The sequence below is a fragment of the Ascidia mentula genome, chromosome 5 (assembly GCF_947561715.1).
Source record: "Ascidia mentula chromosome 5, kaAscMent1.1, whole genome shotgun sequence".
In the NCBI taxonomy this organism is placed as follows: Eukaryota; Metazoa; Chordata; class Ascidiacea; order Phlebobranchia; family Ascidiidae; genus Ascidia; species Ascidia mentula.
The window spans coordinates 7,510,518-7,538,398 of record NC_138570.1 but is presented as its reverse complement, the minus strand read 5'-3'; the positions used below and the strand labels follow the sequence as shown (position 1 = coordinate 7,538,398).

General features: G+C 38.0%; 1 protein-coding gene and 1 long non-coding RNA gene across 4 annotated transcripts; both read left to right on the top strand.

Annotated features, from left to right (window-relative positions):
* Nucleotides 1–708: 708 nt before the first annotated feature.
* Nucleotides 709–17,379, top strand: LOC145903954 (ornithine decarboxylase-like). 3 transcript variants are annotated; one of them, XM_082992152.1, is made up of 14 exons: nt 709–789; nt 998–1,090; nt 1,158–1,304; nt 1,509–1,701; nt 1,761–1,934; nt 2,001–2,173; nt 2,494–2,628; nt 3,045–3,210; nt 3,408–3,588; nt 3,844–3,981; nt 4,371–4,484; nt 5,546–5,633; nt 6,647–6,716; nt 6,917–7,342. In XM_082992152.1, exons 4-14 carry the CDS (start codon nt 1,603–1,605, stop codon nt 7,019–7,021), a joined length of 1,443 nt encoding a protein of 480 aa, XP_082848278.1. In that variant the 5' UTR covers nt 709–789; nt 998–1,090; nt 1,158–1,304; nt 1,509–1,602; the 3' UTR covers nt 7,022–7,342. The 3 variants fall into 3 exon arrangements, with proteins under 3 accessions (XP_082848278.1, XP_082848277.1, XP_082848276.1); XM_082992151.1 differs by lacking the exon at nt 6,917–7,342 and adding an exon at nt 16,954–17,379 and having other exon boundaries at nt 748–789; nt 3,844–3,971; nt 4,358–4,484; XM_082992150.1 differs by having other exon boundaries at nt 767–789; nt 3,844–3,971; nt 4,358–4,484.
* LOC145903955 (uncharacterized) lies at nt 8,474–10,867 on the top strand. The gene is made up of 2 exons (XR_014402703.1): nt 8,474–10,255; nt 10,722–10,867. It is a non-coding gene; the product is annotated as an uncharacterized LOC145903955 (long non-coding RNA).
* Nucleotides 17,380–27,881: the final 10,502 nt, after the last annotated feature.

The window sequence follows — 27,881 nt, the reverse complement described above, 5'->3', positions numbered from 1 at the left end:
AGCTAGCTAACTAAGCACTGCAAAACGATAAAAGCATAATACGTATCAATTTAAGCTTGCTTATTTAAACTAAAAAATTACGGGACCAATAAACGGTTTGTGACGAAACAGATGAATCAATCATAAAAGGTATTTTGTGACGCAATATGTTTTTTTGTGACGTAACAGTAACTTAACTGCAAAGGCGAATTTTTTATTTCAAGTAAAATATTTTTGTTCCAAAACTCTAAGAAAAATATAACAGACAGCATAGGACATTAAAGTCACTACAAAAAATTTTTGTTATAGAGCATGCGCCCCCCATGAGAATTGGTTGACGGGCGCAACCCCCCGGTTAAGAACCACTGCTGTAAAGTGTAATTACCATGTAATTAAAGGGACAATATACAATTAGTAAAACAATTATTTATGTAGTCACGAAATTTTAATTTTTTTGCGAGACATGGAACTGTGACATTTAATAAATTTTTTTAAAAAATTCTGCTTAGCGTTGTGCAAAGTTGTACCGAATTTGTTTCAATTGGTAAAAAAAATTAGCTTGAATGCCTGTTCAAGAGTTCATGTGAGGTAATTTTGAATACACACATAATTGTTTTACTGAATGCATGTTGTACCATTAAAAACAAGAGGACACCGTTTTAATATTCTAACAGAAAAAAACGAGGTAGTAAAACTGGTGGTCTGATGGCGTTGGTATAGTATTGTCGCTGTTTTTTGTATACAAGTAGACTTGTCTTCTCGCGATAACCACCGGACAGTGTAGTACCAGTTTAGTTGAAAGTGCTTTTCGTAAGTTACTTGTCGAAGAAAATCTGTTGGTTAAATACAAAAATGACAAGCAAACAGAATTTTGATTTGGACACTATGTCCAGAAATGTCGTGAAGGAACAAATTTATTCAAAAGGCACATGTAAAAGAGCTATAACAACTATAAGCACTTCTCTATATCATTAATCGTAATGGCAATTATGAGTTAATCCTGATTTGTAACTTACAGGCTTATGTTCCCTATCTCCAATAGTTAAAACAAACTATCAAAATTCCGTCGTTAAAAGCAACCGACCCATCTTCTTTATGTCAAGTGTCTTTTGTAAGTATTACCCAGGAATACTACATGTTGTCAATCCCCATATAGACTAATATTCTGATTTTTGTAGGTCTCCGTTATCAGTAAATACACAACCAGAGAGGAAGGTCTCTGTTTGTACAAGGAGCAGCTCGACTTCAATTTTTCGCCGCCGTGGAACCCTAGCTAGCACATCTTGGGAATAGTGTGTTTCCTTCTGTGTCTTCTGTCACTTTGAGTAAGATTTGACGTGTTTCAGTCTTTACAATTTTACTTTCTATGTCAGTTTTTAAAAGTGTGTTTTTTTCCTTGTATGATATTGTAACACCTTTAATCAAGTATGTGACCTTTTTAAGCTAAATTTAAGATCTAATGCTTTTATCAAAACATTTATCTTTCACATTCACATGTTTGCTTATTACACTATTTATTTGCTTTTCAGCCAGCGGACACAAACTTTTTCAGCATTAACCAATCCAAACATAAATAAATCTAAAACAAATTCCCATTTACATCAAACCACTGTGTAAAACACGATGAAAGATTTGGTTCCTCCCATTCCAGTCGAGCTGCTCGATGATACTAAATTAGAAAGTGTAGTACGTGGAAAAGTTGATGTCACTCTTGGCACTGGGGTAAGATTGGTATTCCTTGCAACTTTTACATCAAGTACACATGCCTCGAAATTTTGAAGGAAAGCGAAGACCCGTTTTTGGTTTGTGATGTCGGGGATGTAGCAGCAAAGCATCAGCGTTGGAAACGAGAGTTTCCCCGAATTCACCCCCATTATGCTGTGAAATGCAATCCAGATGAAGTTCTTTTGCAAGCTCTTATTGCCATGGGCACAGGATTTGATTGTGCCAGTAAGGTATGCACCATGTGGGTCATAGTAAGTGCATATATGTTTATTTGGATTGCGCTATTTTGTTTACAGGCTGAAATCAATAGAGTGCTGGATTTGGGTGTTTCACCTGATCGCATTATTTTTGCAAATCCCTGCAAACAAAAGTCTCATATCACCTTTGCCAAACAATATGGAGTTAAGTTGGTGGTCTTTGATAATGAAAATGAACTTTACAAAATAAAAAAGCTCTACCCAGATGCGCAGTGAGTTGTAACAAAGTTTCATTGACTTCTTGTTTGTAAAAATATAGCAGGAACACTATTTACACATTCCTAATCTGAAGAAGAGAGATTCGGTAAAGAATTAGTTGACATCTTTATCTTTAATTGTTGTCCAAATCACCTGTATATATGTAATCAGTAGTACACTGTTGACACAAGCATTGACATTGGTGACATTCGGTAAAAAGAATACATCTCACTTGTTTTTGAAAGTTTGAGATAAAATATTTATATTCAAGAATACCATCGCTCACTTATACAGGTAAATTCCTTCAATTTCTCATGTTGTACATTTTATTAAGCTTGGTGCTTCGAATTCAAACTGATGACTCTGCCTCGATTTGCCGCTTTAGCATGAAATATGGTGCTGATCCAAAAGAGTGTCCACAATTAATCAATGTTGCTCGAAGGTTGGAGCTTAATGTAGTTGGGATAAGGTTGGTTATAATATTCATAATTTTACACATGTTATATTAAAACCGGCGACACCCAATCAGTTGGTGACCTATTGACCAATTATAAGATTTGTTTTTGTATCAATTGCGCTTACTGTAACTATGCAAGCAATTTTGCCTTCTCCATGGGATGTACTTTGCACATCTGTACAATTTCACACCAAAGGGGAATTAGCATACCATAGTTTTTTAGGTCTATATATAACAGTATTTCTGTTCAATATATCATTATAAACTATACTAAATATTTACTGGCACTACCATTGGCATTCTTGTAAGACCTTTCGACAATGTAGTTCCATTTCAGAGCCTATAAAGTGTAATGTCTTGTGTGGATCATAATATTATATGTATAAACATGTTAGTCTGCTAATTAGTTTTGTACTTATTTGTTGCAGCTTTCATGTTGGAAGCGGTTGCCAGGATGTCAATGCATACGTGGAGGCCTTGCAAAATTCACGACAGCTGTTTGACTATGCCAAAACTGTTGGCTATAAGTTTGATGTGCTTGACATCGGCGGTGGCTTTCCCGGTATTGATGACGTAGACCTCACTTTTGAGGAGGTATGCAAATGCCACCATATGTTTGGTGACGATAAACGTGATAAATGTATAGTTTTAAACTATTCTCCGATGCTGGTGACGTATGTTTTAAAAGTTAAAAAAACATTTCACTACAACGTTGAAATCCCGCTAGTTGTGGTAAAGTCAGTGGCATTTGTTTTCTTATCAGCGGATTTAAGCTTACTGGTTATACGCAGATCGCTGCAGTGGTAAACACCCAACTGGATGAACTCTTTCCACGCAAGCAGTACGACTATGTCAAAGTAATTGCTGAACCTGGAAGGTATTACGCTACGTCAGCATTTACTCTTATCACTAACGTGATAGCCTGTCGGGAGGTGATAAGCGATTTCCCAGGCTACAAGTGCAAGGAAAAAGGTTGGCCACAAGTTTGAGTGATGCTTTTGACATAATCAATACATTGTGGTGGTTTAATTGTGTTCAAAATTAAAATAGTTATTCTTCGTGTCCGCTTTTATCCAGCCCGATTTACACAGCTGTATTTATTGTCAACCACATGGTTTGTGTTGTATGACCAGAATTGCGACGGTGTGTTATTCCACGATTTAGACCGTTTATATGGGGGCTTAATTACATTGCTAGTTATTAATTCTTGTACAAAAATCTTTTCAGAACTGTTGGAAGGCGACATACTGTCAAGCGACCAACCGGCCTACATGTATTATATCAATGATGGCGTGTACGGCTCGTTCAATTGCTTGTTCTATGACCACGCTAAAGTCTCGCCGACGTTGCTTAAGGTGTGTTTATGTGATAGTTGTTCTGTAAATTGTGGAAAAAAGTAACAGGCGCCTATCACCTATACGTTGTGCCTGTGTCGTGTCATTGCGTTTTTACCTATGTTTGACTAATCTTAACAAAGCGTTGCAAGAAATGTGATACACAATTCGTTGAAATTATGTTGCGTTTGGCATCGGATTACAGCAAGGCCTAAAAGCTGGGTTTCTTAAGGCGTTACTGTTTTCCCGCTAGAAGCAGCGATATTCGCACACTTGAAGTGGTGCAACTTTCAACATTCACACGCGATGCTTTTCAGTAATCATTGGAGCGTGTCACGTCTGGTGTACGCTGATCAAGCGTTTTTGTTGTATGGCGTCAGCACTTTGAGCAATGTTTATATGTTTAGTGTGCACCGGAAGGCAACGAACTATTCCCCACAAGCATCTGGGGCCCCACTTGTGACGGCTTGGATCGCATTGTGGAACGCATGCTGTTGCAGCGCCTGGACACCGGAGATTGGATCATGTGGAAAGGTCATTTGCATAGCTTACATACATTTCATCCTCACTTGAGTTTGCAAACCAAGCCTGAAGTGGAATGGGAGTTATTGATTCCCAAACATGGTTTGGTACCACAAGGCCTGGTTTAAGCTTAGGAATTGCACATGTCCGTAATAAAATCATGTGAAATTTTTTGCTTCTTTCTGTGCATTCATACAACTAACCACATTTCATATAGCAACTGTCTGTAGTTAGATTCTTTCAAAACTGCATTTTCTTGTACATTGTCGCAATGATTGACTTAACCACCATTAATGTTACGTCTGTTTGCCCAAGAAGTCAATTTGCCCAATGCCTTTTTGGATAATCAGTGCTTAAGGTATAGAAACATGAGTTTTGTGCCTAATTGGATCTTCTGCTTGCAAAGATGAACTGTGTTTAATTAAAATTATTTTAACTGCAATTTAACTAACTACACAGCATTAGCCATGAAACAATCATCTGAATTTGGACAATTTTGATTCGTTTTACCTGACCCCATCCAATCACAACATGAAAAGTTCTGCCATTGTGACCTAACAAATCCATCTAAGTAATGACATAACAATAAATAATAAGAGATGGTACTTAGTTACAAGTTGCATGCACTGTGGCCAACGGTTGTCTGCCGGTTAACACTAAATTTGAGAAAATGGTATGTTTTAACATGTTTGACATACAAGTTTTTGATTAACAGATCTATACTAACAGGTATACTTTACTGCAAATATGCTTAAACCAAACAAAATGTTTTAAAATTCTGCTTAAATGCTCAATTGCTTAGCATACTGCAAACAGTAGATTGGTCAGCCCTGGAACTCTTAAATTATTTGTATAATGCAGGGTTTCTCAACTGGGGTCCACCCATGACCTTTCACAAGATATGCCCTAACAATAATACTTTTTGATTTGGCAGTTTAACGTTGAAGTTCATTTTGTTTAAACCATGCTAAAGATGACTGCAACAACCCACTTTGGCCCACTAGACTCAAATAAATTGAGAAACCCTAATATTTATGTTACGCATAAATGTCGTTAAATTTTCGTTTTCGCAGATATGGGTGCATACACCATTGCTGCTGGCTCAGGATTCAATGGCTTCAAGACTCAAAAGATCTATTATTTCATATCTGAACTCCACTGGTAAGTTTATTTTGTATCTATGGATGAGCCTAATAAAACAACAACGAGGATTGAAAATAATATAATTTTGCAAATGTTTTATTCTTACCTCAAAGTTATACTGTGTTAAGATTGTCATGAGCAGAAATGATATGCAGTCGAGTTGGATGTTATGCTCTTATTTGAGTAGCGAGGGATTAGGAATATTTTTGTTGGGTTGCACCAAAAAGTACCCTGGTAAAACTAATGGCCCACACATGTGCACGGTAGTTTAGTGCTTGCAATTAAACCAGAAAAAAAGTTGACTATTTATGAAGTTAGTTGTGCTTTATGTGATAATGAGTCATTGTGATTTAAGGCAGGGTATAGACTCGTTGGGTCTGTTAACAACTTGAATTTAGTAAACTCTGGATCCTCATCACCCAGGAAAAAATTACGACCATTTTTGGTGATATGTGCGGATGCTTTGCGTAGGATAAAATGCTATTGGGCTTTATTACCTAATATTAATTTATTTAACATAAATGTTATCACTCATCCACCCTATCAGCAGCAAAGGTATTAGTGTTTTGGTCTTGTCAATCCCCTACGGGTCAATGGAACCTTGGTTGAGAAACCCTGATTTAAGACAATAGTCATTGTGTAATTTGTTTGATCCCAAACCATGTCATACGAATTCGATGGTATTTATTTGGAAATCATTATTTGATTATTTGGCCTCAAAAGTTGCCTGGCCTGCCACACATATAGGTTGGTAAATATGGCCAAAGTACCAGAGCAACTTCTAGCTGTTAAGGTGTTAATTTTTGTTTTCTGGTGCTACCAATACAGCATTAGGACAATCTCCAAACAATCTGTATTTTTTTGGTTGTAGGGTAGTGCTATGTATGGAAGAAAATATCCTTTTCGACTGTTAAGTTTCTTCCATCTATACTTACATGCAAACTACAGGGCTGCTTACTGTGTTCCCTTGGCAAGATTTTGTGACATAAGAATGTTGGATATTAGGAAACTAATTGTACTTTTTCATGTAGGGACCTGTTGTCAACTCTATCGAAATCAAAGATCAAAGGTGTGGAGATTGGCTTTCATAATCCTGGCATTGTAAGTATCAGAATCTTGCCAGGAAATGAGTGTAGATGGGCCTTTGTTTGTCTTTAAACGAGTATTAAATGTCACATTTTTTGGCAAATTTATACTGCTTACCATGCTTTGCCTGAACAAGCAGCAAAATGCATGTCAAAATGAATTGTAGTTTTGTTTATGCAGAATTTGTGATAACAAATACTGTTCTTTATGTCCAGATGCTACATAAAACTAAACAAGTGGTTGCTGCCAAAAAGTCCGGCAACTCCAACAGTGGATCTGTAGGTGAAATCTTCTACCAGGGTGTTTCCGTGGACCTGTAACAATACGGATATTATCTTCAATCTATGTTTCATTGATTCCGCTTCTATTGTAAACTTTTGAAATGCGGTTTTGTCAACTGACCAGATCTTTGAATGTAAAAGGGCATATCCCCTAAGCTAAAATAAACATACTTGGTAATGCTTGAAAAAGTTTGTCCACTCTGTCTTGTGACAGGATATACAAATTGGACAACTGTTTTTGTGTAAATTTGTTCGTTTGTTGTGTGGCCGACTATGTTGACGTTTCCTGTTGTGAATGGCGTGAAATTTACGGTAATTGTTTATTCGTGTGTACAAGTAAAATAAATTTGGTCTAAATTGTTTTGTGATTTTTGTAAAAGGTAGTATTCTTTGTGCTTTCCTTTATCAAGGACCAAATGTACATTATCAGGAGAAAGCGTCCATAGTATGCATATTATTTAAGGTTGAGTCACTTTATAGAAACAATAAGCGACAACCCTGTATCAACAAAACGCACAAATCCATGCTTTGGCTTGGACTTTGATGCTGGCACTGATCATGAAGCGAAGAAAACAGCTGTGCTTAATTTTTCGAATTTTTTTTGTTTCGTTTGTGTCTCAAGGGTTACAAAGGAATTGTTAGCCCAAGCAGTGTGGCGCGGAAACGGGCATGACAAGTAACAAATACGAAACAACATTTAATATTTTTGTTCCGAAATCGACCTTTTTGCAAAGCCATTTGTTGTGCGTGACACAGGTGGAAACTTCGTATTTGAAAACATGTTTTGCTAAATGCATCATCAGTTCATATTCAAATACATTCCATTTCCCTATAAAAACTGCGTTTTGACACGAGGTTATTAATATTGTAATTTTGTAAATACGAAACATACTAATAATCGCCCTTAATGCCTTTAAAAACATACTTTGACCAATTATCTGTCTATATTTGAGGGAGTTGAATTAACAAATTTTGGAAAAGGGGGCAAATCATGTTATGTTTCCACCAGCCAAATATTGGTGTAGACCGGTCCGCCCATGCGTATACGACATCGTCTGTATGTAGGGCTAATCCCAAAACAATCATTTGTACATTGTAACCTCTTACTCCCCGGTTAAAAAAAAGATTAAGGTGTAATATGTTTTCTATGAGTCAGACTACTTACCACACTTCCGCCACGAAGGTGCAAGAAGGGTGGGCGTGGTACTTCGTTGTTAAGGAAACAGCCGGATTAAATATTTTGTTGCTGTTGGCTTGAATAACTGCATTAATTATGTTTAATTTCTTAAGTTTAAAGCATACCTCCCGTTGCGTATTGTCTCCCTAGTTATGTTTGGAATACCTCCCTTCCCTAGTTATGTTTGGAATACCTCCCTTCCCTAGTTATGTTTGGAATAAAATTACGCTATCCATAATACGTAGCATGTTTAACGTTTATTATGGTATTTAAAAATATGTCTTACCTAATTACTGTGACTTGTCTTTAGATTAATTTAACATCATTTTTGTTGCATTCAATAATTCGACAATATGACTGATCAATGGAATGGTTATTTGAGAACGCTAGCTGAATCGTTCCATATAGAGAAACTTGGAATATTTGGAATTCATGATGGAAAAGGTTCATTGTGGGGTGCCTACCCAAATGATTATGGTATAAGCTCTGAAACTTTGGGGTTGATGTATAAAGCTGCAATTAACGATGATGCATCAAGTATGGCAAATGGAATGTCAGATTCAAAGGGTGAAAAGTTCGCTGTGTTAAGAAATATTTTCATTGATAGCAATGCTTCTGCAATAGCGTTCAGATCAAAAAGTTCGAATTGTGACAGTCAAAAAGATCACCTACTTCTTATTGCTGGTCCATGTGGTGGTATGTTTGCTTGTGTGCACAACAACGGTCATAATCTCCCTCAAGATATTATTAAAATTCAACCAGTGTATAATGCTATAAAAGGTTCTTTGGGTTTGCATTGATGGGTTGCAGTGATACTTTTTCAAAAGTATGCTTTGTACATATTTGCCTTGGGTAATAGTTGATGCCAGCCAAATTTTAACAATTTTACTGAATGTGCATTGTTTTTGTACAGTGTAAACTCTTGCAACCATATAGCAAACAAACCTGTAAACGCACATGGTACAATAACTTGTGGTGCTAAAATGTTATTCTCATATCAGATTCAAAGGGTGAAAGGTTCGCTGTGTTAAGAAATATTTTCATTGATAGCAATGCTTCTGCAATAGCGTTCAAATCAAAAAGTTTAAATTGTGACAAGCAAAAAGATCACCTACTTCTTATTGCTGGTCCATTTGGTGGTATGTTTGCTTGTGTGCACAACAACGGTCATAATCTCCCTCAAGATATTGTTAAAATTCAACCAGTGTATGATGGTATAAAAGTTTCTTTGGGTTTATAATGTATGGGTTGCAGTGATACTTTTTCAAAAGTATGCTTTGTACATATTTGCCTTGGGTAATAGTTGATGCCAGCCAAATTTCAACAATTTTACTGAATGTGCATTGTTTTTGTACAGTGTAAACTCTTGCAACCATATAGCAAACAAACCTGTAAACGCACATGGTACAATAACTTGTGGTGCTAAAATGTTATTCTCATATAATAAAATTGTTCCACAAACTGTCTTAAAGCTTCTAAGTTCTTACTTAAAATGTCCACGGGTTAATTAGGTCAAGTTTCATAAAATGTATTTTCAAACCTGTAAATCAGGTGGATAAATTAGGTTTTCAATCCATTTGGGAGATGCATGGTACTTCAGACCTGCCAACAGTAGCCAAGCTCGCCGGAAATTTTGGTGGGCCCCATCCCTGTACCCTAATGAATAAAGTTTCTTGGGCATGATATGCCTTTCTAGAAAGAGTAAAATTATGTGTGACAATACAATGGGTGCTGCTGTTAAGGCCGCATCTCTGTATTTCTATGGAAAAGACTTTCCCCGTTGGGAATTGCCCTTCTCGAACTCCTGTGTAACAGAGTAAAATTATGTGTAACAATGCAATGGGTCATGCATGGGCGCCAGTGTTTTGGTTGAATGAGCGCAGATGAACAGGCAGTAATCCATGCTTGTCAAAGTCCTGAATTAACTGTAATTAACATTTTGCATGTTCATAACCAATGAAATGACATTATTTTGTAAATTAATCACTATATTTATTGCCACAGAGGGCAGTCGCTGCCATTCAAATGTTGCTTCATACTGAAAAACTGAGACACTTGGACCATCAGGACTGATGCAATTCATCATCACATTGTAGGTCTGTATTACACTAGTTTGTCTGTAAATAATTTCTAGTGTTGCTGTGCTATTAACTTTTATTAAATACATACTTGGCTTGTGCTTTCAGGCCACTTAATTGCATCACTTTCATCTTGTTTTCATGTTTTTGAGACACGTATGATTTTTTACCATATGCATGTACCTGACTAGCCTTTGTATTTTGGCTAATTACCATTTAATTAATTTCATTGGGCATGAGTACCTGCATGTGAGTGGTGCCTTGCAAGTTCTAGGATATTGTTGTGCATGTATATGAATGACTTTCTGTTTTGAAAGCACATCTTTCCACCCAGAACACACACTTGCTCTAAGGCTGTTGACTGGGCCATATACAGAACTCTAGGTGGTGTCACAAAAACAGCCGAAACTCTGGGCCCGCTGGTCAACCAGGCATAAAACTTCACATGGTAACCAATGAAGGTCCTGTGTTTTGTATTTAATAGGGAATTTGAGATTCTGGGAAATTGCCCCATATTGAAGGCCGCATCTCTGTATTTCTATGGAAAAGACTTTCCCGGTTGGGAATTGCCCTTCTCGAACTCCTGCGTAACAGAGTAAAATTATGTGTAACAATGCAATGGGTCATGCATGGGCGCCAGTGTTTTGGTTGAATGAGCGCAGATGAACAGGCTGTTGCCAGGGCGATTTTCAGCGTGTTTGGGGCAGTTTTAGTTTGTTTTTCAGGGCTATTAGTCAGGCAGTAAATTGGTAGAGGGTGCTGTTGTACATGTAGCTGAAAAACTACCCAAATATTGAGGTTGATTTTGTGAAAAAATGAATCACAGTAAGTATGTTCAATTTGTGATTTTCTGTCAGTGCGGACCCTTGGCAAGGAATTGTGGCCAAATTTATAATCGAAATAACTACTTAAACTGCTCCCCCGGGGGCATTTTGACCCTCTGTTGGCCATTATTATGGTCAAAAAAGCAGAAAAAAGTGTAGGTTTGTTTTGTGAAAAAATGAATCACAGAAAGTTACCTCCATTTGCGATAAGTGAAGCCACCAACCCTCCTCTACACAATTCATGAAGAATTAGATGTCTTGTAATTGTCTTGGGGCCCCACCGGGGCTGTTTGTACACCCCCTAGGACTGACAATTTAGCAGTTAGCCTTTGCAAAACCCCCCAATGTGCTGTCTTAATGCAGCTGCAATCAATTTTTTTTTCTGTTCAGCAATAGTAGTCCCCCTTCATGAGTCATCAGACCCGGCAATTGTTTTTGGCAAACAAGAGAAACTGTAACCAGGTGCACAATAACAAATGACTTCAAAAACTCAATTTTTGGGATTTAATTGAGAGATGCGGCCTTAAGGTTGAATGTTTTTTTTTTTACTATATGTGTGATTTTGTGTTAGTCTCACTACTTATCTGCATACGGTGCATTCAGAATTGCAAAAGATTTATAAATGTTCAAGCAGCCACCTAGGGCTGTTTGTGGCTTCCATTGTAATATGAATTTTTACAGTAAGTTACCAGTTCCAATTTCAAAAACTTGTACTTCCAAATCTATAAAATAGATAAACGGTTGAGACCATACTACCCTCTTGCTGTGATGTCTACTATCACAGTTGAATATAGTCAAACAACTTGTGTCAAAAATGACTGCTATAGGTTTTGCCTTGATGTTTAGATTATAAAATTGGTCAGAATTTAACAAGAAACAATGCAAAGAAAAGATAGTGTATTCTTGGGTAAAAAATAACATTTCATTGCACGTTTTGGCAAAAGTAAATGTGAAGTTGTCGGTCACTGCTGGCCGTGAAATAAAATGACTAGAGGAATCCTTAGTTTAAAAATTCCACCATTTAACAAAAACATTGAACTCGGACTCGGGTAACTGGGTATGTTGTTTTACGCGTTATAGTTCATCAACTAAACTTTCCAAAAATATCAAGTTATGAATATAATTTACATTTATATTCGGTCATGAATACGATATGCGTATTATGAAATGACGTATGTCAAACAATTAAGTTGTCGAACCCATAGTTACGTGTAGAATCTCATGGTCTCCATTTTGTGGAAGATACTTTTACACCGGGTCTTAAATTTATTTCCAAACTTGATCCCCATATAAGCCTATGTAACATAGAAATCTGTGAGAATATGAAAGTTACGATTTCGGGTTATATTTAAACTCAAATATATAAGCAAATATTACAGGTAGTTGCCCTGTTCACACCTAACAATCAAAATTCGTTCAGATTTCTATTCTACACAGAGCTATTTGTGGATCAAGTTCGGAAAAAAACTTCGTAACCCGGTGTAGTAGTATTTTCCCCATTTTGTATCCAAAATAACGTAGTGGGCCTGGGTCAAAATAAATTAATAAAATTTACGTTAATTTATTTGGCTGTACGCAGTAATATTTCATGCAATGGCATGATTGGTAGGATCGCCCCACTGCGCAGATCCTGTTGATTTGGCTATAATAATGTAGTCAAACGGTAGGTCTGCAGCGCCTAAAGGTGTGCAGAACGAAACACTGCCGTTTATCTGACTCCTGAATCTATTAAAAACATCTGCCAAAGAAACTACCTTTGCGGCTTTTAATTATTACACAAAACGATAAACAAACATACCTTGGTTTAATACACGTACAATGTTTCTTAGCAAGCGCGTAATTTGGTTCGTTCCCTCTCGTACTCTCTCTGGTCTCCCTTGGCTTACGGCCGTGCGACGGTATTTATAATATTTTCGAAAATGAGAAATATGCGATTATTAAGGAACGTCGATTTCGAAATAAAAAATATAAACCGATTAACACATCTGTGCGAGATTAACGCATCTGGCAAAATATAAACGAAGCGATTGACCTACATTGCATTTGCGCTTTGTACGGAATTTCAATACACAAAAAATGACGTTTAAATAAAATAGTTTCTCTGCAGAAAGTCCCCCGCTGCGAAAGTGTTTGTTGGGTGAATGTCAGGTGTTAACGTGCGTCTTGGATTAGCACGTTGAGGTTTAATCGTGCCGAACATCTTCGTGAATCGATATATCGTTGAAACGTCCAGTAGCATTTGAACGTGCACTGAAGTTCGATGTAGATCGTTGTTGCAATCTGTAGACATTCTCGAACAAACAACAGTTAAATTTTCTAGGCCTAAGTTACTACATACTTTTCGCGCGTTATTATGACTTGTCTGGTATCTTTGAATTATTTTTTTATTTTTACGTGATAAACAGCTTCGGTTTCTTGCAAAGAAGCAAGTGACATTTAATTCAAGCGCTGGAACAACAACAAGGACAGAGAACTTGAGGATAATATACAAATAATAATAGCTTTGAGTATTGTCATGTGTCAAAAGTTCGAATTAATAGTGAAAAAATCAAACATGTCTTTAGTAATTTCCAGGATTGGCATTTAATACAGTCCACTAGGTGACGGGCTTAATGGGAAAAGGTGTTGCAATGTGAAATGTAATTCGTGTTTTGGCCGTAATCACGAATCTCCCACAAGGCAATTTGTCGACACGCAGTGAAAATATATGTGTGTGATGCATCAAGCTGCGGTCTGAGGAAAATAAAAAAAATAGTCGCATTGAAAGTTACCAGTGCAAAATGAGCTAATGGGTAAATCACTAAGCGGATTTTTAATTCACCCACTGCACAATGCATGGCTTCAGGCTCAGCAACCAAGCGTGTATGGCTTCTGGTCACTTGCGAAGTTGAGGCGTCATCAGGTGCGCCGTGCGACTAGCAGTCACGTGCTGCTCTTCGGACTAGTTGTCCGGTAATGTGAAGAAAAAAATGTGTGCATTGAGTGAATGCGTCGCGACCAGCGCGATAGCCCTGTGATTGCTCACTGAAAACACCATTCTGTAATTAATGCATTTCTCCTGTTTTTTTCCTATTGACAAGTTGATTAATTAATGTAAAGGTTATGTTTTGGAATTAAACATGACAACCACAAGTCTAAAATCATTGTTATACCGTATCCTACATCACAGGCAACAAATAAGGTTATCCACGACCGATGTTAATTCGATTTCGGGTATTAAGAAGCCGTAAGTCCCGCAATAAAAAGTAATTAATTGACGATTCTGAGTCATGTATTAATCAACGAAATTTGAAAAAGTATTTAATAATATCTGCACAACATTATATAAGGTTGACATATGACGTAACCACTAAAATGCTGGTTAGGCATTACGTAACAATAATTAACATTTACTTACGTTTCAACAAAACATGCTTTTCAAAGCAGTTTGGCATTGAGCTTAATTATACAACGTTTTAACGCAATAAAAAATGCACCAAACCTTTTCGAAATACCCAAGTGCTTGTTTTCTTCGTTGTACCTGTCTGCCAAAATATCTTACAGGGAACAACCTGAAAAACTTGCTTGACATGGTTATATCTCGTTTCGTAAGTTAATTAAATTCAAAAAATATCAATAAATACAGTTTAGCTGTTTCAATTGCGCAGTTATTATTTCAGAAGGTTTAAGTTTGCGTGTCCAAATATCACGGAGGACAAGTCACCAATTTCTGCAGCGCCTAAAGGTGTGCAGAACGAAACACTGCCGTTTATCTGACTCCTGAATCTATTAAAAACAACTGCCAAAGAAACTACCTTTGCGGCTTTTAATTATTACACAAAACGATAAACAAACATACCTTGTGTATAAGCTGCAGACAGATGGCCACTGTTTCGACCTAAAAGGTCTCATCAGTGCAGCTGGTGTGACTATAGGCCGCATCTCTGTATTTCTATGGAAAAGACTTTCCCGGTTGGGAATTGCCCTTCTCGAACTCCTGCGTAACAGAGTAAAATTATGTGTAACAATGCAATGGGTCATGCATGGGCGCCAGTGTTTTGGTTGAATGAGCGCAGATGAACAGGCTGTTGCCAGGGCGATTTTCAGCGTGTTTGGGGCAGTTTTAGTTTGTTTTTCAGGGCTATTAGTCAGGCAGTAAATTGGTAGAGGGTGCTGTTGTACATGTAGCTGAAAAACTACCCAAATATTGAGGTTGATTTTGTGAAAAAATGAATCAGAGAAAGTATGTTCAATTTGTGATTTTCTGTTAGTGCGGACCCTTGGCAAGGAATTGTGGCCAAATTTATAATCAAAATAACTACTTAAACTGCTTCCCCGGGGGCATTTTGACCCTCTGTTGGCCATTATTTTGGTCAAAAAAGCAGAAAAAAGTGTAGGTTTGTTTTGTGAAAAAATGAATCAGAGAAAGTTACCGCCATTTGCGATTAAGTGAAGCCACCAACCCTTCTCTACACAATTCATGAAGAATTAGATGTCTTGTAATTGTCTTGGGGCCCCACCGGGGCTGTTTGTACACCCCCTAGGACTGACAATTTAGCAGTTAGCCTTTGCAAAAACCCCCAATGTGCTGTCTTAATGCAGCTGCAATCAATTTTTTTTCTGTTCAGCAATAGCAGTCCCCCTTCATGAGTCATCAGACCCGGCAATTGTTTTTGGCAAACAAGAGAAACTGTAACCAGGTGCACAATAACAAATGACTTCTAAAACTCAATTTTTGGGATTTAATTGAGAGATGCGGCCTATAAGACGAACTTTGCAGACCAAACGGCCAAGCAAAGACTTCCACTTTGTGGTGACTATGCAGTCACCGTCATCCGTTGGGCACCAAACTAGGTGCAACCTTACGGAGCAAACAAGGTGGAAACAAACATACCTTGGTTTAATACACGTACAATGTTTCTTAGCAAGCGCGTAATTTGGTTCGTTCCCTCTCGTACTCTCTCTGGTCTCCCTTGGCTTACGGCCGTGCGACGGTATTTATAATATTTTCGAAAATGAGAAAAATGCGATTATTAAGGAACGTCGATTTCGAAATTAAAAATATAAACCGATTAACACATCTGTGCGAGATTAACGCATCTGGCAAAATATAAACGAAGCGATTGACCTACATTGCATTTGCGCTTTGTACGGAATTTCAATACACAAAAAATGACGTTTAAATAAAATAGTTTCTCTGCAGGTCAAAAAAATATTTTTAAAAAAATTCGCTTAAATGCGCATCATAATGTTAGTTAGTTGTTTTCAATTGCTGCTTCCTAGAAATTATTACAAAATGGGTGGATGTTAGCCCCAAACTTCATTAACAGAAATGAGAATGTTTTTTTGAAATGTTTCGCTTCCCCTCCACGTGCTTCCATTATAGAATACTAAATCAGTATTCTATGCTCCCGCCATAGTTTCTACCATACAAAGAGATGGGAAACTCGAAAATGAGCCGTAAGTACTTGAAACGTGGATAGTACTATATTAATTCCAATTACAGAAAATAAAAAAATTTAAAAAAAAAAATATAATTTCGAAATATGACGATGTTTTGTCGATCAGTTCTTTGTACACATTGTGTGAATGGAAATTTCAAGTTTAAGCATACCACCTTATGTAATTTAGGTTACGTTTCTATCAGTATGGCTGCTGACTTGACAAATATAGTGATGTAGTCATGATGATATATGTTTCTTAATCCTGGCATTGTAAGTATCAGAATCTTGCCAGGAAATGAGTGTAGATGGGCCTTTGTTTGTCTTATACGAGTATTAAATGTCACATTTTTTGGCAAATTTATACTGCTTACCATGCTTTGCCTGAACAAGCAGCAAAATGCATGTCAAAATGAATTGTAGTTTTGTTTATGCAGAATTTGTGATAACAAATACTGTTCTTTATGTCCAGATGCTACATAAAACTAAACAAGTGGTTGCTGCCAAAAAGTCTGGCAACTCCAACAATGGATCTGTAGGTGAAATCTTGGACCAGGGTGTTTCCGTGGACCTGTAACAATACGGATGTTATCTTAAATCTATGTTTTATTGATTCTGCTTCTATTGTAAACTTTTGAAATGCGGTTTTGTCAACTGACCAGATCTTTGAATGTAAAAGGGCATATCCCCTAAGCTAAAATAAACATACTTGGTAATGCTTGAAAAAGTTTGTCCGCTCTGTCTTGTGTCAGGATATACAAATTGGACAACTGTTTTTGTGTAAATTTGTTCGTTTGTTGTGTGGCCGACTATGTTGACGTTTCCTGTTGTGAATGGCGTGAAATTTACGGTAATTGTTTATTCGTGTGTACAAGTAAAATAAATTTGGTCTAAATTGTTTTGTGATTTTTGTAAAAGGTAGTATTCTTTGTGCTTTCCTTTATCAAGGACCAAATGTACATTATCAGGAGAAAGCGTCCATAGTATGCATATTATTTAAGGTTGAGTCACTTTATAGAAACAATAAGCGACAACCCTGTATCAACAAAACGCACAAATCCATGCTTTGGCTTGGACTTTGATGCTGGCACTGATCATGAAGCGAAGAAAACAGCTGTGCTTAATTTTTCGAATTTTTTTTGTTTCGTTTGTGTCTCAAGGGTTACAAAGGAATTGTTAGCCCAAGCAGTGTGGCGCGGAAACGGGCATGACAAGTAACAAATACGAAACAACATTTAATATTTTTGTTCCGAAATCGACCTTTTTGCAAAGCCACTTGTTGTGCGTGACACAGGTGGAAACTTCGTATTTGAAAACATGTTTTGCTAAATGCATCATCAGTTCATATTCAAATACATTCCATTTCCCTATATAAACTGCGTTTTGACACGAGGTTATTTATATTGTAATTTTGTAAATACGAAACATACTAATAATCGCCCTTAATGCCTTCAAAAACATACTTTGACCAATTATCTGTCTATATTTGAGGGAGTTAAATTAACAAATTTTGGAAAAGGGGGCAAATCATGTTATGTTTCCACCAGCCAAATATTGGTGTAGACCGGTCCGCCCATGTGTATAAGACATCGTCTGTATGTAGGGCTAATCCCAAAACAATCATTTGTACATTGTAACCTCTTACTCCCCGGTTAAGAAAAAGATTAAGGTATAATATGTTTTCTATGAGCCAGACTACTTACCACACTTCCGCCACGAAGGTGCAAGAAGGGTGGGTGTGTCGTGTGTGGTACTTCGTTGTGAGATTTTTGAGATGTTAAGGAAACAGCCGGATTAAATATTTTGTTGCTGTTGGCTTAAATAACTGCATTAATTATGTTTAATTTCTTAAGTTTAAAGCATACCTCCCGTTGCGTATTGTCTCCCTAGTTATGTTTGGAATACCTCCCTTCCCTAGTTATGTTTGGAATAAAATTACGCTATCCATAATACGTAGCATGTTTAACGTTTATTATGGTATTTAAAAATATGTCTTACCTAATTACTGTGACTTGTCTTTAGATTAATTTAACATCATTTTTGTTGCATTCAATAATTCCAACAATATGACTGATCAATGGAATGATTATTTGAAAACGCAAGCTGCGCTGTACCATATAGAGAAACTTGGAATATTTGGATTTGCTGATGGAAAATGTTCATTGTGGGGTGCCTACCCAAATGATTATGGTATAAGCTCTGAAACTTTGGGGTTGATGTATAAAGCTGCAATTAACGATGATGCATCAAGTATGGCAAATGGAATATCAGATTCAAAGGGTGAAAGGTTCGCTCTGTTAAGAAATATTTTCATTGATAGCAATGCTTCTGCAATAGCGTTCAAATCAAAAAGTTTGAATTGTGACAATCAAAAAGATCACCTACTTCTTATTGCTGGTCCAAATGGTGGTATGTTTGCTTGTGTGCACAACAACAGTCAAGATGTCCCTCAAGATATTGTTAGAATTCAACCAGTGTATGATGGTATAAAAGGTTCTTTGGGTTTATAATGTATGGGTTGCAGTGATACTTTTTCAAAAGTATGCTTTGTACATATTTGCCTTGGGTAATAGTTGATGCCAGCCAAATTTCAACAATTTTACTGAATGTGCATTGTTTTTGTACAGTGTAAACTCTTGCAACCATATAGCAAACAAACCTGTAAACGCACATGGTACAATAACTTGTGGTGCTAAAATGTTATTCTCATATAATAAAATTGTTCCACAAACTGTCTTAAAGCTTCTAAGTTCTTACTTAAAATGTCCACGGGTTAATTAGGTCAAGTTTCATAAAATGTATTTTCAGACCTGTAAATCAGGTGGATAAATTAGGTTTTCAATCCATTTGGGAGATGCATGTTACTTCAGACCTGCCAACAGTAGCCAAGCTCACCGGAAATTTTGGTGGGCCCCATCCCTGTACCCTATTGAATAAAGTTTCTTGGGCATGATATGCCTTTCTAGAAAGAGTAAAATTATGTGTGACAATACAATGGGTGCTGCTGTTAAGGTTGAATGTTGTTTTTTTTACTCTATGTGTGATTTTGTGTTAGTCTCACTACTTATCTGCATACGGTGCATTCAGAATTACAAAAGATTTATAAATGTTCAAGCAGCCACCTAGGGCTGTTTGTGGCTTCCATTTTTATATGAATTTTTACAGTAAGTTACCAGTTACTATTTCCAAAAACTTGTACTTCCAAATCTATAAAATAGATAAATGGTTGAGGCCATACCACCCTCTTGCTGTGATGTCTACTATCACAGTTGAATATAGTCAAACAACTTGTGTCAAAAATGACTGCTATAGGTTTTGCCTTGATGTTTAGATTATAAAATTGGTCAGAATTTAACAAGAAACAATGCAAAGAAAAGAACGTGTGTTCTTGGCTAAAAAATAACACTTATTGCACGTTTTGGCAAAAGTAAATGTGAAGTTGTCGGTCACTGCTGGCCGTGAAATAAAATGACAAGAGGAATCCTTAGTTTAAAAATTCCACCATTTAACAAAAACATTGAACTCGGACTCGGGTAACTGGGTATGTTGTTTTACGCGTTATATTTCACCAACTAAACTTTCCAAAGATATCAAGTTATGAATATAATTTATATTCGGTCATGAATACGATATGCGTATTATGAAATGACGCATGTCAAACAAGTTGTCTAACCATAGTATATAGAGTATGCTATGGCCTAACCCATTGTTACGAGTATACTTCTATAGAAGCTCATGGTCTCCATTTTGTGGAAGATACTTTTACACCGGGTCATAAAGTTATTTCCAAACTTGATCCCCATATAAGCCTATGTAACATAGAAATCTGTGAGAATATGAAAGTTACGATTTCGGGTCATATATAAAAAAAAATTTCAAAAAATCGCTTAAATGCGCATCATAATGTTAGTTAGTTGTTTTCAATTGCTGCTTCCTAGAAATTATTACAAAATGGGTGGATGTTAGCCCCAAACTGCATTAACAGAAGTGAGAATGTTTTTTTGAAATGTTTCGCTTCCCCTCCACGTGTTTCCATTATAGAATACTAAATCAGTATTCTATGCTCCCGCCATAGTTTCTACCACACAAAGAGATGGGAAACTCGAAAATGAGTTGTTAAGTACTTGAAACGTGGATAAGGTTTTAAACTGAAGTTTTGGTATGTAGTACTATATTGATTCCAATAACAGAAAATAATAAATTTTTAAAAATATTATTTCGAAATATGACGATGTTTTGTCGATCAGTTTTTTGTAGGGGAGACCCTGGATAGCTCGGACGGTTTTTGGAAAGTTGCTCATATTTTTTTTAAATTATAAACCACATTCTTAAATTTTATTTTGTTGTAACTAGTAAAGCATTGCTCAAAAAACAAACGGGTTTTCGTTCGTTTTAGCTCACTAAAAATGATCATTCAGCCAATTTTTTCAACAGGTCTCAAATGTCCGAAGTCACCCCAGTACCGGGGTAACATCGGACATGACTGGGGATATCTCGGACAGCAACTGACGATTTTTTTGTTCATTTAACAAATAGCTGAAATCAAACTTGGCGCAATATCAGCATTGGGGCATTAGCGCATAAAATATCATTCAAGCTTTCAGGAATCGGGGCGTGGCCACTTATCGCTTTGACCGTTCCACACGTTCATGTTTTGGGTAACTCGTGTACTTTTAACAGCAGCACGGATATCATAGATTTTCGGGTTAACAAACGATTTTTTATTTTGGGGCTTTTTCTTCCTGCCAAAATTCGATTATTTTATCAAGCCTTTGTTTATTCTATTCTACGACCTGATAATTTTTCATAAAACTCAAAAAGTGTTGTCTTCTCGCGATTTCTTGCCATGATGTCCGAATTATCCCCGACCACGTGACGACATAGAAATTATTAAAATATGGCCGTATTTTTAAAGGTTGCACAAAATCATCACTGGCCTATCCAAGAGTACATATTTGTATATGCAATCAACCTCAAATTACAGAATTTTGATTAACTGTGACTGATATAGCCTTACACATACAAATTGAAAAACTTAGTTTCACTGATAAATTGACTTTTTCGATTAAAATTTTTTAAGCAGACATGATTTTGTTACAAAGTTCCTGTTAACGTTTGATGGAGACATAAAGCTTTTGTAAAAGTGTCTTAACAACACCTAATTGTGACGTACAATACCTGGTCCGAGGTATCCCCTTGTCCGAGGTATCCCCGGTCTCCCCTACACCTTGCGTGAATAGAAATTTAAAGTGTAAGCATACCACGTTATGTAATTTAGGTTACGTTTCTATCAGCATGGCTGCTGACTTGACCAATATAGTGATGTAACCATGATGATACTTTTTTCAGTACAGGTAGGGTTAAGCAAAACGCTTGTTTTTTGTTCTTTTGGCCGGGTCCACACTCACGCTTTGCGCCGGCGGATTCTTTGTTTGTTTTAATGTCCCGAGCGTACGCCCGCACGCCGGCGTATAATGAAACAAACAAGGAATCCGCCGGCGCAAAAAGTGAGTGTGGACCCGGCCTTAGGTGTTGCAATTGTCATGCAAGATTTAGGGTTGTTTTCACAATCCACTCCACGATCAAGGATCAGATCAATTGATCCGGGTGAGTTTTCACTGACCCGTATTCAGAAACTCGGATCAAATTTGATTGCGAAAAGGAATTACGCGTTTTGATCCGAAATGTTGATCCACTCCTTAAGGTGGATTAAACCTATTTTTGTGCGTTATTTTTTTTTCACAACAAAAATAATTTTGCTAAATTGCGCGCGTAGCGGTAACGTTCGTCTGCGCAACGGCAAGAAGGAAAATACTAATGCACCATGCACAGACAGGTTGTAAACTCTGATCCGCATATAAGTCAGAGTAAGTTCAAGCGATCAATAATTGAAAAATGAAAAAAGGCCGAATCAATGGTTTTGTTACACTTTTTTGACGGAAATAAGCAACTGATATTGCAACGTGTCTTTCTATTAAATAAACCAAGCTCACAAAGTCTTTTAAGTCTACTGCAAGAACACGCAAGCAGACTTAGTTTTTGTTAGCAGCATCAAACAAAACATTCCAAAGCTGAAGTGTCACAGTCCTTGTTTGTCAGGCCACAACTTGGTATCCGGGTGCTTTTGTAAAGATGTTTGTTCCTTTTTATAGGGGTTAATGTAAAATGCAACAATTCAAATGTACTGTCAGAAGCCTGTTTTAGTTCACTATCTTGCATAAACCAACCAAATGTATCTCCCGAACACTTGGTCATTGCGCTAGCCGTGGATCTGGGAAAGGGCCATAAAACATCATTGGATGTGCTTCATCTCTAAATCTATTTAGTTTTTTGCAGTCACCTGATATTTAATCTGATACAGTTATCTAGATTGTGGAAAAAACTTTAGTGTCCATATATTTTTTTATTCACTATCTTGCATAAACCAATCAAATGTAATATATGTGCAAAAAAAAACATAATATTGGAGAGCTGCAGACAGGGTGTTTACACGCACTGTTTCGACCTATAAGGTCTCATTAGTGCAGCTGTTGACAGTGGCACTGTGTTAGCTTTTCCACTAGCGGGCACACTAATTTCCACTTTGTGGTACCTTTCGGTCAACGTCTATCCGTTGGGTACCCTATACTGAGTACCAAACAACAGAGACGAACCACTGTGAAGCGCACTATGGCCAAATGGATCTGATTTCCCCAACACTCGGTCATTGTGCTAACCGTGGATCTGGGAAAGGGCCATGAAACATCATTGGGTGTGGTTCACCTCTAAATGTACTAGTTATCTGCAGTCACCTGGTATCTAACCTGATACAGTTATCTAAATTGTAAAAAAAGCTTTTGTGTCCAACAATTTGAACTACAGCATGAACATGCAGAAAACTATTTCATTTTGTTTATCAATGCATCCTCAGCACTCTTGTTTACTTTCTGGCTTAATTTAATACTAATCAATAAAAGGGTGCATTTCAAAATTTATGAAGGGTGAAAAACTGTTACGCTTGAATTCGTATGCGACATGAAAACACGACCCGTTATTGGACCAAAACGTAAAACATGGACCAAACATGTTGGACTTAGCTAAATTGCGACATGGAAACGCAACGTAGTATTTATGTGCTACATGACATTATTTTTTATTGAACCTAGTGTATTTTAGAAACATTTTAAACCGGACCAATCCGAAAACAAACTTTCTAGCTGCGGGCGCTTTTTGAAACGGCACAGGGACTTAAAAATTTAACGCAATTTTTTCTGCAGGAAACCAAGCTAAACAGAGGGTCCATTCTCGGTCAATATGAAGACACCTTTGCAAACGACATTTTGTGACGTTAAAAACATTGTATACTCCTATGGTAGAGCAACGGGTCTTCCTGATTGTCTTCGTCACGCATGACTTCCACGGGATGAAATGCGAATTTTAGCATACGAAGAGATGAGAAACTCACAAATAAATTCGAATTACTTGAAACGTGGGTAGATTGATTCCAATACACGCAAACACTAGAGGCGTAAATGACATGACGATAAAAATATGTAACATGTGAACAGAGATTAAAGACATGTGCACGTATACACATCCCCCCGGAAAAACAAAGCGAAAAATATATTTATTAACACCGACAACGAAACGAAACAATCACATAAACGTACAGCAGGAACACTTACATAACGCGTTTGTTGAAAACTCACTTTGACACTATTCAACAGCTTAAAACCATCTACAAATTCTAGCAGATTTCCAATATTAAAAATGGCGCCGCAATAAATATTCTCGGTGGGAGCCGAAGGGGTTTCATTATCTACCTCTCCTTTCTTTAAACTTGACTTGTTAGCTGCATTCGAGAATGTTTAGCGTTAGGCTTCCCTTGAATTGTTATACGAATGTGTGCCGTGTACGCAGTAAATCTGTTCTAAACCGGAGGTCTCTGGAGCGACACGTAGTGACAAATGCTTCTCGAACATTCTTATGATGATAAAATGTAACTTTAAAAGTGGGTCACTAAAAAAGTGTCTCGGTGGTAATTTGAGGTCGTGCAGAACGCCGTTTTTCGACAGTCTTCAGCTCAGGGAGTTACGATGCAAAGAGACGATCCTGGAAAGGTGTTCCTAGGCCCTTTATTAAAGAGCAGCAACGTCAGGGTTTGGAGAGAAGTTGGGCGTGACAATTTTATTTCCTGGTCACATATCTTTTTGAAGCTGGAGAAATATAACAAACACACTGTATCCCTACTGGGCAATTAAGTTAGTCGCGGGTGCTGCTTTTATATCTTGTATTTGTGCAAGTTAGTGTATCTTGCATGAATGTAGTGCACCAATGCGATCGCACGTCCGGTTTAAAGACAAATAATATTTTTGAACCCTTTGTATAGGTGGCTTCCGCTCAGAGTGAAACAAGTTTTCTAACTAGGACGCTCATGTCACGAAGCCCGTCCATATTTACTTCAGTCAGGAAATTAAAAAAAATCAATGGCGGCAAACATTAAAGGATTACCTGATAATACCTGGCCACGATTTATGTCGTTCATCCCTAACCCACAAAAATTGGCGCTGCACACAGTGCGGTTTGTCGTTTTCGCGCTTATGTTTACAATGGCCAGCGAGTAGGTTTCCGGCCCGTCTATACGAACAACACGGTATTTTATATTCCACAAACATTGAGCCGAGTTAGTTTATTGCCTATGGTATAAATCATGTGACCTTGGCAATTTACCGACAATAAATTCAAAAGTGCGCCAAAACGAACAACTGTGTTTGCGCGACTGTATGCTTACGTTATACGTCCGGAAAATTGTAACGGTCGAACAGTGAGCTCAACGTCATAGCGCTTGGGAACAATTCACCAAGTTTCCTTCTTATGAAAACGTTTATTTTGTTAACAAATCCAATTAGCCGACGTCACAGTGTTGCGTCATATACGCTGATTACCCGCCTGTCGAAAGCTATCGACACCACGATGCAGGCCACACGCGGCGCTATATGACGCATCGGGTCCTCTCCAAACGTTCTCCGGGGCCGAGAGACGTGCGCGATCATAACTACGTCAGGTTGGCGACTGTTCGATGCGCTTTCAAACGAATGGCGATCAAAGAGTAAATATTTGATCCGAGAAAATGGGCGAGGGGCGAATAATGGAAGAGTGAGGTGGACCGGAGGAGGCACCGGGAAAGGCGCATGAGTGATTCCAAGCGGAGTCCCAAATGCGATAATCTTACAAATGCCGATGTTTTACGTCGCCGCGACAATAGGGCGTGGGGCGCACAAAGCGCCCGAGCCAATATGCGAGGAATTGTATTGGACCGCCGTGTACACTTTGATATATGCCGGGCTTTGCGCTGGTTCCTACATGGGGCACTCGTTCGCGCTTGTGGAAGTCGCTTTGTGACAATTCGTGCTGAAGTGGTCAGGCATGGGAAGAGCGAACAGGGGCTGCAATTGCGTGAGACAGGAAATGTTTGGAGGCAGTTTGCAGCAATTTAAACTCGATTGACAAATTGATACTGAACGTGATTTTAGTGCACCTGTTCCTTCACTCGTTGATTGAAGGGAAACCAAATTGACATTTGAGTGATTCTATCGGCGTTTGTTGTCCGCCTATAGCATGACGGAATTTTCAATGTATAGTGCATAATACTGTAATAATGTGAAGTACATTGTTGGGCATTTATGCACCGATACATTGCATGTGTGAAGTAACCTGCATATTATACTGTTAAAGTTGCATTAGAATTGCTGGACTTGCCACCGCATTTCTCCAAAGTAGCACGTAAGATGTGACGTACATTGACGTAATTGCGCCGACAACTTGACCTATAAATTGCCCGCTACAAATCGATTTTATCAAACAATACTGAGCAATACTATCACATGCAATTTTCCTGTAAATGACTCTGCTTTGATGTGGGTGGATCGAAGGGTTCCGAATGCTGCCTCATAATGGCCGAGTTATAATGCTGCAGTCATGTATTTATTCTGTGCGGTGGGAACTTACGTACTACGACGCAGCTGCGGTCGATGGTTGATCACCGCGACCAAGCTTTTTGAACATATGACATATATGCTAACAATACGGATTGTGGGTAAAATGTGAAGTTGATGGCATTCCAATAAAACAGGGAGTTCTTTAATTTACAAGTTGTCACTGCTGGCACATTTTCCGCCGCTGACGTTTCAATCGCATTCGTCAAAAAACCCTTATCAGAAATGTTAAGTGTCAATTTGCCTGTTTATTGGAGGTACAGTCGAGCATGCTTGTGTCTGCGCAGAAAGACATCAATAAGTCGCGTCGCCTTATCGCGACGCAAATGCATCTGAAATACTTAGCCTGTCAGCAAGTTGATCCAAAGCACGCAAAGGCATTCAATCGTTGCGAAATGATTCCTTTCCTATACCTTTTTGTCATGGTATCGTCGAACACGGCAAAATTGGAAGCCTATGTTTAAAACAATGTGTCAACCAGTCTCATTCCAGCTTGGTAGAGTGAAGTCAGCAGACGTGTCATCTTGATGCCAATCGTAAATGCAGTTAATAGGATTTGTGTTTGCCCCGCCGTTAGCCTGCGATGGCGTTAATTCAATTCCATACCCCAGAGAGAACGATAGTCGTACCCAGAGTACAATGCAGACGGTGAGTAGCAGCCCATCTGCTCGCATATCATGCTTGGACTTGGACGTCGGATCCGAATACCACAAAGCGAGAAACATTCACGCCCTCGGCAGCGTAGAAGAGCGCGGAGGAGGTCAGGGCAATTGCACCTTGTACAGCGAGGTTAATAAATAAGCTAAGCGGTTCGTTGTTAATCGTTGTGTACACTATATTCGACAAACACCGCTTTTGTCATTTTGTCAGCAATCTGGCCCACGCGGTCGCAAAGAGTTGAAACCGCACCTCAAAGATCGGCATAGACTGTTTGCACTCGATGTCATGACATTTAGACGACCACCGGACAGGCTCTTTGCGTTCCTAGATACCGACAGAAGTGCCGTTGTTAGTTTGTTGGCAGGTCTTGCAAACAATAAAACGAAACCATTACATGAGCGCTATACAGAGCCAATCAGGTGTGTTTGGAATTCCAGCGTTTCTAGTTAAGGGCGCTGCTGGTTTAGGCTAGCCACAGACCAAGAGCATTTTTATGGCAGCTCTTAACTTTAGATTTGCATGTTCTCGACTATGTGATATGCAAAAGATACATCAGGTCACATTAGGTTCGCGTACTTCTGCAAGTAGTATAGACAACATTAGGCGCAAATAATGACAGATTGTGTATCGTTTTTAGGGCATAAATAACCTTACTTGCATTGCATTGGTATTGGTTCAAAGCAAGTGCATGAGTTAAGCAAAGGAATTCACCTCCTCCCGTGGAAAGTGATGATGAACGTGTGCGCGGAGCAAGCAACTCCCGCAT